The sequence below is a fragment of the Toxorhynchites rutilus genome, chromosome 2 (genome assembly GCF_029784135.1).
Source record: "Toxorhynchites rutilus septentrionalis strain SRP chromosome 2, ASM2978413v1, whole genome shotgun sequence".
NCBI classification, from domain to species: Eukaryota; Metazoa; Arthropoda; class Insecta; order Diptera; family Culicidae; genus Toxorhynchites; species Toxorhynchites rutilus.
In genome coordinates, this window is record NC_073745.1 from 314356122 (window position 1) to 314367791 (window position 11670).

The 11670-nt window shown below is 35.6% G+C and overlaps 1 protein-coding gene across 1 annotated transcript in view; it reads right to left on the bottom strand.

Annotated features, from left to right (window-relative positions):
• LOC129767614 (uncharacterized) overlaps positions 1–7630 on the bottom strand; it is a 33116-nt gene extending 25486 nt beyond the window's left edge. Inside the window, exon 1 of the mRNA XM_055768664.1 lies at positions 7212–7630. Coding sequence (XP_055624639.1) covers positions 7212–7238 — 27 coding nt within the window. The 5' untranslated portion in view covers positions 7239–7630. The remainder of the gene's footprint in view (positions 1–7211) is intronic.
• Between the last annotated feature and the right edge of the window lie 4040 nt (positions 7631–11670).

The window sequence follows — 11670 nt, forward strand, 5'->3', positions numbered from 1 at the left end:
AAAGTGAATCAAGTGAATCAAAAATCTTGAGCGAAAAGTGTGTCCAAGAATAAATTTATATTATAGTCACGAGTTATGGTAGAAGTACTAAAAAGTTTATAATATAAGGAAATAGTAAAGGGCCAATCAATCAATGAAGAATTCTGCGATTGAACCTACGAATGTTCGCTTAGGTAGAAAACTTGAATGTTCGAAAGAATTCACATGGAAAATTCAATTTTGGGTGGAACGAATTTCACCGGGTCAGCTAGTGACTAAGAGTAGAGAAAGTACGCTATTTTACAGATTAAAAGCTACGCTACAAAAAGAATAAACATACATAAAGCCAAACACCCTATGGCTTGAAGCGACTTAATACACACAAACTTATAATCAGTTTGCACAAAAATAAACTCTTCTGTTATCATAACTGTTCTCGAAGAGACGATTGATTGGTGAGGTGCAGTTGCATTCCAGCAGAAGAATCATTTTCTTTGTGAGCCGTCGAGCCACCAACGGCCGAACTTGATTTTTCCAAACGATTTTTCCCTGGCGAAAATACTTATGATGACGCCTGCATTGTCATGGCTCGGCTCGAGGTATTGATTGCAACATATTCTCTCGCGTTCACGGCTCAAGTAGAAACTAATATGACACCACATGAGCAGAATAAGCGATATTCGTTGTCTTGGGTATAGAAAGAGACTGAAAATTTTCCTCAGAGGAGATGCAAGATTTAAACGCTAGCGACATCAAGTGTGGAATTCAAGTCGCAAATATTCTCTTTTAGTTATCCCCTTTCGTTGTTTCCATTCTCGCGGTTGCATACGTTGCCCGTTATTGACAGTACGGTTTGGTAAGCACAAAAATGGACAGAACAAATGTATGGAAAATGCTTCCGATTTTCATCAATTCAAACCATTTACAGTCTATGGGATTGTAAAGTATAGCATATAAAACAAATCTTAGATATGTTCCAATTCGATTGGTATGCAAATCGTCACAATCCATTCGCATCAAAAATAGTTATTAACGTTAACATTATTTGATAAAAACGTGACCTGTTTTTCGATTTGGTGCCCTTAATGCAAGACCTAGTCTAACGTCAAAAATAATCATAAAGGCTTCATTTTTATTTTATTTTTTTTTAATTCAACGCTTCGCTCCACGTTAGTGAATGCCTTTACACATAATGTAGCCAATCTACGCGCACAAATACCAGCACCTTAATGAACAAGATTTCTAGTCTCTACGATTTTTTAAATCATCTTCAAACATACCCTAACAACATTCCTAGATATTCGAACGCTTCGTTGAATCTCAAACTATCGTAATGAATCGCCATAATGCTCATATCACATAGAGCGGTTCAGCTCGTTACGAGCAGTCAACAATATTCCTTAAGACTAAAAGCAAACTTTAAGAGATGATGATGATGATGTGTTGAACAAGACAGGCTTTAAATAAGAAGAATTTCTTTCGCCTCTGTGACTACAAATATAAAAAACAAATTGTTTTTGTGTGTGCCATCGCGAATTGTTTTTTATATGTTCTTACGGACCAGGTGGCTGAAAATAAACACACCAACGGTTCGGTCCGGTTCATGCTTCATGTGCATTAGTAGAGTCACGATATGTAGTTGGCTAGTGTTGTCGTATCTGTGAGTATGTATCACTACATAAAAAAAATCTACTAAAGAGTTCAACTTCAAATTTTGTTTCATTCTGACCCGATGTGATGAACAAGTACATTGAATGGGACAATCTCGTAGTACTACGTCAACAATGCGGTCGTGTCTTGAACCACCGTCCATATTTTTTTTTTATTTCACACATTGAGTGTAGTATCTTGTATGAGTGTCGTCTGAAAAATAGGGTTTCGCATAAATTTGTAGAATACTCGAATTTTCAAAAATATTTATTATAGACTATTTATTCGACCACATAAAAAAACATATTTTTTTTAAATGGTTTGCCTAAGTGTGGAATACATTGAATTTTCTGGTAAGTGGTCAATATTTGAATCAATATTTTGAAAATTACAAATTTTCAAAAGGTGATATATTCGGCAAAATACTGATTTTTTAGAACGCCTCATTTCATGGTGAATAAAATTTAAAAAAAAATGAAAAAGGAATGAAAAATGTCTAAAATAGTTAGATAAGGAACTCAGATACAAGATTTGTACTAAATTTTTTTCGGTAATTTTTTCTCCATAAAATTGCAGTATCTAAGTATTCGTAAACTTATTATCTAAACTTAAACTTATTTATCTATATCTATATAATTTTGTTTCAGAGAGGATTTAAACTTTGCAGTTCATCCGCATTCGCATTTGCATAGTTCTTTACAACTCAAAAGCAGACGTCTTAAAATAATAACATGCGTTTGATTTTTCTACACTACCTACATCATTTTTTTTATTTCTTTACTTGAAATGAAAGTCGTTAAAAAATGATTAATTTTTAATATTAATTTGTTATTTGAAGTGAGTTTCATTTATAATTTTTTACAGTACTTTTTTGTGTAACCCATTAATTTTCCTGCTACTTTTTTAAATATCACGTTTCAATAAAACAATATGTTACCAAAATCGCCACACTGCTAATGCGATCGTTTCCGAGTTCAGGCAACCGAGCGAACCCAAACCTAACTCTAACTGATAATCTAGCCCTAACGCTCATCCCAATGCCTGTTCAAGCGTATTTCCAATTCGAAAAAAATTCTTCACCGATCAGGAATTGAACCCAACACCATGTAAATATCAGCATTGAATTAAAAATAAAAGCCTTGGAATGATTCAATATTATTATCACTATATTTTAAAGAGCAAGGAAATAAATTAAAGTATATAAATACATGGCGGATTCGATTACATACAGTTTCCGATTTCTTTTTACTGTATATGATCGAATCATTTATATAATCGAGTCAAAAAAATATTTTTATATGCATATATTTTTCGTTTTTTGAATATAAAAGAAGAATTTAATTTTTTTCCCCAAAATATATATTTTATTAAGGCACATATGGCGTTAGCCTGACGGGGCCGGGAGTTCAATATTTTGACAATTTTTGTCTTATGTTAGTAATATGTAACCGATTAATCGCGGTTGGCTCGAATTTAATTTTTGATTCATCCCCTTTAAGTCAGAAAACATCTTTCTCACATTAAAAATCCGAAATCTTCCAGGAAGTGATAGAGGATCATATTTGATGAAAAAAAATCCTTCTACGCATATGTGGATTTCAACAATGACAGAGTTATTGAAAGTTTTCTCTGTTACGGGCTCTGTGTGACCTAAACTGACTCTAATTTAAAAATTACACTACGTAGGACAACTTTGTTGCTTCCATTTGAAAGATGAGAACATTCAATACAGTATACAGTTGTGAAACTTCCAAGTTAGTGAATTAAAGTAACATTTTGGAAGTGAAAATCAGAAAAGTTAGTGGTTTATAAAGAGTTATTCTTAATTTTATCCAAAAAATACATAATAAACGCAAATGATTACGATGTTTACTCCACCGTATTCATAATAGCCAAATAATTTTCCCTTTTTTACACGTTGATATACAACTTTCACTTTAAATAAGTTATATTTAAATTATAAAAAATGATTATTTTAACTGTATATGATCGAGTCCAAAATTATATATAATCGAGTCCGTATATAGTCGTGTCCGACCTGTATATAAATAAAAAAATCAAATAACTAAATGCTACCCTCATCACAGTTTTTTGGTTTCGGTTTTGTTTTTCGATAATATATAGACTTTACTGAAATCGTTAAAGTAAATCTATATACATATATATATAATGTTAGATCCTACAAAAGGATCACCCACAATACTTATCGAGCATCCCGATATTAACAACACAACAACAACAAGCGATCGCTCCACGCCACACGATGTGAACCAAAGTGTCATCGAACGAACAAGCGTTGACACACATTCTAACAAGCTGACCACGCATCAACACACCCGGAATGCACGCAAAAAGAAACAGCTTAACAGGCAGTTAGGAAACCATAATAATCAGACCTCTGTGAAAATAGGCAATAAAGTAAATTTTCAGTCGTCATCGACCCTCCAATTCGTTCAGTGGCTTACGTTATTATCCCGAAATTCATTTAACTTGTTAACTTATATATATATATATATATATATATATATATATATATATATATATATATATATATATATATATATATATATATATATATATATATATATATATATATATATATATATATACTAGCTAACCCGGAGAAATTTGTGTTTTATTTGTATGGCAGCCACCCCTTAGAGAGGGGGGAGGGGTATCTAATCACCATAGAAACATTCATTGCACCCTAAAGTTTCCATATGCCTAATTTGGTTTAATTTGCTTGATTAATTCTCGGGTAATGCAAAAATTTGTGTTTCATTTGTACGGCAGCCCCCTCTAAGAGAGGGGGAAGGAGTATCTTAACACCATAGAAACATTTATTGCATCCTAAAACCTCCACATGCCAAATTTGGTTTCATTTGCTTGATTAATTCTCGAGTAATGCAGAAATTTGTGTTTCATTTGTATGGCAGCCCCCCCTTTGAGTGGGGGAAGGACTGTCTAACCATCATAGAAACATTTATTGCACCCTAAAACTTTCACATGCCAACTCTTTGGTTTCGTTTGCTTGGTTAATTTCAGAGTAATGCAGAAATTTGTGTTTCATTTGTATGGCAGCCCCCCCTTAGAGAGGGGGGAGGGGTCTCAAAATATCACGAAAACCTTCCCCGGCCCCAAAAACCCCTACATACCAATTTTCATGTCGATCGGTTCAGTAGTTTCCGAGTCTATAAGAATCAGACAGACAGACAGACATCACTCCATTTCATATATATATATATATATATATATATATATATATATATATATATATATATATATATATATATATATATATATATATATATATATATATATATATATATAAATATATATAAGCAAATGGAACCAAATTAGGCATCTGGAGGTTTTAGGGTGCAAAAAATGTTTCTATGATAGTTAGACACTCCTCCCCCCTCTTTAAGGGGCTACCATACAAATGACACACAAATTTCAGCATAACTCCAGAATTAATCAAGGAAATGAAACCAAATTAGGCATGTGGAGGTTTCAGGGTGCAATAAATGTTTCTATGGTGGTTAGACACTCCTTCCCCCTCTGTAAGGGGGGGAGGGGGGCTTCTATACAAATGAAACACACATTTCTGTATTACTCAAGAATTAATCAAGCGAATGAAACCAATTTAGGCATATGGAGGTTTTAGGGTGTAATAAATGTTTCTATGGTGGCTAGACACTCCTCCCCCTCTCTAAGGGGGAACTGCCATACAAAAGAAAGACTAATTTCTGTATAACTCGAAAACTAAACAAGTAAAGGGAGCCAAATTAGGCATGCGAAGATTTTAGGGGACACTAAACGTTTCTCTGGTGAATAGACACACCTCCCCTCAGAAAGAGGGGACTGCCATACAAATGAAGCATACATTTCTGCATAATCCAAGAACTAATTAAGCAAACGGAACCAAATTTGCCATGTGGAGGTTCAAGGGGGCAAGAAACATTTCTAAGGTGGTTCAACACTCCTCCCATCTTTCTAAGAAGGGTAGGGCTCTGCCATAGAAATGAAACACAAATTTCTGCATAACTCGAGGATTAATCAAGAAAATGGAGCCAAATTTGGCATGTGAAGGTTTAGGGGGTACGAAACGTTTCTATGATGAATACACTCCCCCTTCCCCTCACTTGCACTTGGTAAAAAACGTGAATATTTGAAGGTATTGATAACAAAAAACAAATTTTGGGCGGGACGAAGTTTGCCGGGTTAGCTAGTTAATGATCAAGTTTCAATGCAATTGAAACTGCCAGAATCGATTAGTTTCCGGTGGACACTCAGAAAAAATCATTTTTATTAAAGTTCATTCAAAGAATTGTTGGTGGTTGTATTAAGGAGATGGGTATACAAGGGTACACCCAAACTAGCGTTGCCAGAAAGCATTTCATTTTCGGCAGAAACCGTGCCTTTTCGTGTCTTGAAGCGTCAGATGGGTAAATAAAATCATCTGTTCCCCAACGCTTTAGAATGTTTGTATGCATGAAAGCAGAAATCTCGTTCTTTTTTCTTTTTTCATCTTTTTTTGGATCGTACCCAAAAAAAAGTCCAAACGACGTCAACGGAGATCGAACTAAGGCCGGCTGGAATGCAAGGCTGTTTTACACGACTACGCTATCCACATAGCTAATGATGCTGTTGAGTAAATGCGTGATAATATTGCACCTGATTATAAAATGAAGTTGGAAAGTGTTTTCTTAGAGTGAAAAAGAGAGCTATATCAATATCGGTCTGGGCCGTGTATGTGGCAAAGTATGCGGAAAGCTTATTCGGCTTTTGTTTTGCTCGCTCGTTTCAATCTCATATTGCTGTACCTTATATATTATACAAATGCTTACCAGTATTTGGGAGTCATGACATTTTCTGTTATGTTTAGGCTCATTTAATGCAATAAATCGGGATGACAAAATATGAGCTAAAAATCAATTTTGGGTGTAGAAGCAAATGTGTAATCATTAATTAATCATTGATAACTAAATCCTCTCGTGTCACGTACAACACACGTGGATTACCAGTAAAGCTGCGTCTGTGTTGATTCATTTTCAGATGAAATTAAATCGAGCTTATCAACGCTATACCGTCATCACTGCCATGTACCAGAAAAATGATTAAGAGTTCAGGAAGAACCAAAAGCGGAAATAAATAAAAGCACAAATACTGCCTTCCATCTAATTCCCAAAAGCGTACGGTGATTGCTGCCAACAATTAATCCTATTGTCCATTGAATGGTTTCCACGAAAACATATTTGAAAATTCATAGGCAATACATCTCTACATCTCTACTACTATCTGAATCAAAACAAATGAATTTTAAATTTTAAATGCACTAAGAATTGTACGTCGTTTGCAAGTTGCATTCCATATCTTCAATTCACATGACCAATCTTTTCCAAGGTGCAACAATAATTTTCGTTCATAAATAACGTTCGGGAAACAAAGATATTTTCAATATAAACAGATAAATTAATTGATATGGTTATTTGGGTTTTGCTGCTGATATTGAATCACAAATGTTAATAAATTATAACAACCCACGATCCACTTAGAATAAATTAACCGCACACACATACCGCAAGAAGCAATAAAAATCGCAACATCCTGGATCTTCCCCCAAGTTCAGCACTCTTCGCGCCAGCCAAAAACCACTTTTAATTAAAATTCGATCACTATTCGTTGTCGTTCCGTATCGTTTCTCAGTCCTTTTTTCCCGAACACTTGTATTAATTTAGATTGAAAAAGTTCTCCCCGGTGCTGTTTTTTCTTAATTTGCACTTCTAGAATAATTTCCAACTTCTTTTTTTTTTTTCTGCACGTTGTTTGTTGCTTTCCACACCAAGGTCTAAGGTCTTCCCTGGAAGAAAGACAGAAACTCGCGCGCGGTTATCTGTTAGTGCGTTCGATATCCACAGCGTAGAATCCCGGAACGATTTTAGTGCGACCTCGCTAATCGGCTGTTCAAAAACAATAACTGGACGACCCACCTGAGTCCCGGCTTTTTATATAAACACTTCTTCGTTGTAGTGCTCTCGGTGGGTGCGTTCTTGGCTCAGGTGGATCATCTTGGTTGGTCGCGCTTGCTGTGGCTGCTGATAGCGCTGAAGATCGAATGTTACTTTCTACCACCACCGTGGCTGATGGTTGGCTCGGGCGTATGCTTCCTTCCTGCCCCTTTCGATGCGGCGCCATTCTATCCAGAACAAGCGTGTGTTGCTCCAATCGAATCTGCAGCGCGGGTTTCCTACCTGTGATAAGCCGGCATTGGTTGAGTGTAAATGTACGAAACGAACTCCAGTGCGCGGACAATGGCAGTTGCGACAGCGGGTGACCAGAATGATTGCTTCAGGTAAACTACTAACGTGAGAAATAATCGCAAAGAAATCATAATATTTTCTATTTAGAATGAATATTGTACGTAGCGAAAAGCATGTAAACCAAATAAATTTATATGTGCCGCAAATACATCGTTACTAGAAAAAGTCAGTTTCGATTCCTGTTATTTTATCGACATTTTCGATAATCAGTCCTAAATTCTTGGTTTTTAAAAGTGGAGGCGATCTGGCGTAGTGGTAACATTCATACCTCTTACGCTAAAGGTCACGAGTTCAATTATCACTCCCGATATTCTTCCAAAATGGAAGGTAAAACAGACGAACCAACCAAAAGTGTTGAATGTCACTATAATACAGAAATTTAAAAAAAAATGGTTTTGAAAGCGGTTTGATAGACTCATCAACACGTATTGCGTTGCAAAAAAAAGTACTATCAATGAATTTCACATTTTATGTCTATGATCCCGTACTGAACCAAATATTCATCATCAGCTTTTAGTGCAAATGTAGCACCCCATTATTATACGAGCCAACGAACTGTTTTCTAGTAACCTAGTAGACGAAGATTTCTCATCGAATATCTCGGATACCTCGCCCTACATGTTTTCGTATTCGCAACTGATCCATAACATTTACGCATTATAGCGGCAATTTCGTTCACCGTATCACCCAATTCAAAGTGATATAGAATAAACATTCTCATTTCGAGTCTGGCCTCACTCTAGACCATTGATCTACAGTTAGATCAGGATTTATTTTCATTTAGGTTGAATCTAATGGGTCTAAGACTTTTTAAAGTGCTACTAATGGCAGGGTAGACAACATTTGCATAATTGTAGCTGCAAATAGCTGATTGAGCATCTGACTTGTCTTCAATGGTTCGACTAAAACGCCTCACGCTCAGAGTTGCCAACCAAGTTTTTGAAAAACTGGAAAAATCTTAAAAAATCTGGAAAAAAAACTGGATGAACTGATGTTTTTTTTTATTTTTCTCAATTTTGTTTATATTAGCAATAGAAATTAGGATATACAGTGACAGTGTCAGTATGTAGCATTGAAACTTACGTACTCACACCATCGGAGCATAATTTTTTTTTGACGTGGGACTACGGTACGGTAATATGAAAACCTAAACACAGAACATGCAAGTAAATATGATAGATTTCGAATGCTTATAACTCGAACATTTCTCAATAGATCGGAAAATGTTTGCATCAGTTGATAGGAAATATTTCTACGCATCTATCACAAGGAATAAAATGTTATTTTTCATGAGACAAACAATTTTTTTTTTATAAATTCGTTTATTTTCATAGGCTCAATTACATAAGTTTAAAAGAGCCGAAATCTCGAATATATTTTTAAAACTATATATATGAACAATTTTCTTAAATCTATGGTTAGTAATGTGGGAAACCGATTACTCGCGGTGGACTCGAGATTAAAAGGGTGACATATTTTTCTCAGGAAAAGGATGGGGTATAAGGAAATTATTACAATGTTGATAATCACACACACTCAATTCTTAAATCTATTCGTACCTTTGTTGTGAATTTACATTTCATTCTCCTGTTTATAGCAAGCGGACCAATTACTCACAAAGGAAGAAATGGAGGGTATAAGGATATAACGATAATCACACACGAACATCGATATATTTAAGGAAAACATATATTTGGGACATGTAATCAAGGTCTAACCGAGCCAACACATCTCTCACCGGCACATTGGGCTGCCTTCCTCTAGCCCGAAGGGAGTTCTCTAAATTCGATCTGGCAACAAGATACACCTCACACGACCAAATAACGTGTTCGATGTCGTGGTAACCTCGGCCACAAACGCAGATATTGCTGCCGGCCAGATTGAAACGAAAGAGTAGCGCGTCTAACGAACAGTGATTGGACATGAGTCGGGAGAAGGTGCGAATAAGAGACAAACAATTGAACAAATGTGAAATATTAAGCGTTATCTAAACGCCCAACCTGCTACATTTTTATTGGTCCGATTTACGGTTTCCCTAACACAGACTACAAAATCAATGTACCTGGGGAATCCGCTTTGCGAATACATACAAGTGGGGGTGGGTGTAGTGACCCTTTTCACGCGTCTCATAAGAAATATTTTAATAAGAATTCTAATGGTTAAGATTTCTACTAGAGATAGGGAAAAAACAACCAAGGATTCTTCCAATAGGATAGGTGAAATTTTTCATACTAATGGAAAATTCCATATAAGCAGGAGGTAGCAGATAACATAATTTTAGTTTTGAGAGATGTACATCCTCAGCGAAGGATTAGGATAAGAGGGAAAAATAAAAAGGAGTCGATCGTCAGCCACGCAGGAGGACAGTCGTTTCTCCTGCAGAAAGGAAAAAGTTGTGTTGTTATTTTTAATGAAAAACTAAGTGCCTTAAACGCGCGGGGCGCTTGCATGGGGGGGGGGGTTATTTTTGTACCAATCGAAGTATGTTCCCTAACACAGCCATCACGAAAAGGTGCCTTACATTACACGGCGTTTGTTCAAATTATTCACTCACACAGCAAATTTGTTGAATTCAATTGAATTCGAACATTGTTTCATTCAATCAATAATTTAATCAATACAAACAAATGATTACTAAGCCAACGGTAGTCCCACGCATGGCCCGAAATCTTCGAAGGTGCAAAATGAAGACCGACTCTACTCCCATTAGCTTCGCTTCGACTAAAACTGCTTCGGCAGTCGCTGCCAACAAAAATGACTTGACTGGAAAATGAATTGACTAGCGTTGACTAGCCAGGATGACTGGTGAACTAGTCCAGTCAGTGGTTATTTTAACTGACTCGACTAATGAATACAAATCTGCCTCTTCATACAACTGACTTCAATCCACATTTCCATTTCCCCCTGATACTTATTTTGTACACGCGTACGCACGTCCATATAAAGAGGAACGAAAACCCATCGTGAACTGAAACCAATGAACAAAGACATTTATCAAGTATGCTGTAAAGGTCCTCGCATCAGCGCACACACACTGCACGCTATTTTATACGTGTGAGTAGTTTTCGTGTACGCTACCAAAAAATCCAGCTCAATTTGGCTGGGAAGAATGGAATGATACAGTCGAGTCGGTACAGGGAGATAGCGACTAAACGCCCGACTGACTGTTCAGTCGTTTTGGCGGAGAAACTGCGTAAAGAGCCAAAAGTCATTTACCGACTGAGGCTAATTTTTTGAAATTAAAAAAAAAATTATATGTGTATTTTTTTTATTTTTTCGTTATTTTTTTGAAAATAAAATAAAATTGTAAGCGACAATAAATTAGAAATATTTTTTCAAATATCTCGAGAATGTCTGCATTTAGAAGGAGATTGATGAAGAGCTTTTTTTATTTTAAATCACATCAGGTTTCATAATTTGTGGCTGAAAATGATTGATAACATACAAAAATTCGAAGTTTCGAAAATTCATAAACATTCGATGTTCCACAAAGTTCGTCAAACATAGTTTTACCATCTTGTACCCATTTTTCAAATTTTGGGTTTGACTTCTTTTTTATACGATTTTTTTAAGTTAAGAAATATGTATTTTGGATATTGCAAATTAAAGTTTTTTTTTGTAATTAAAAAAAAGGTATCGGTTTGTCTCATATTCCGAACACTTAAGCTTTGATGGCCATTAAACAGTATCTCATTACTCAAAATGGTACTCTTTCGCG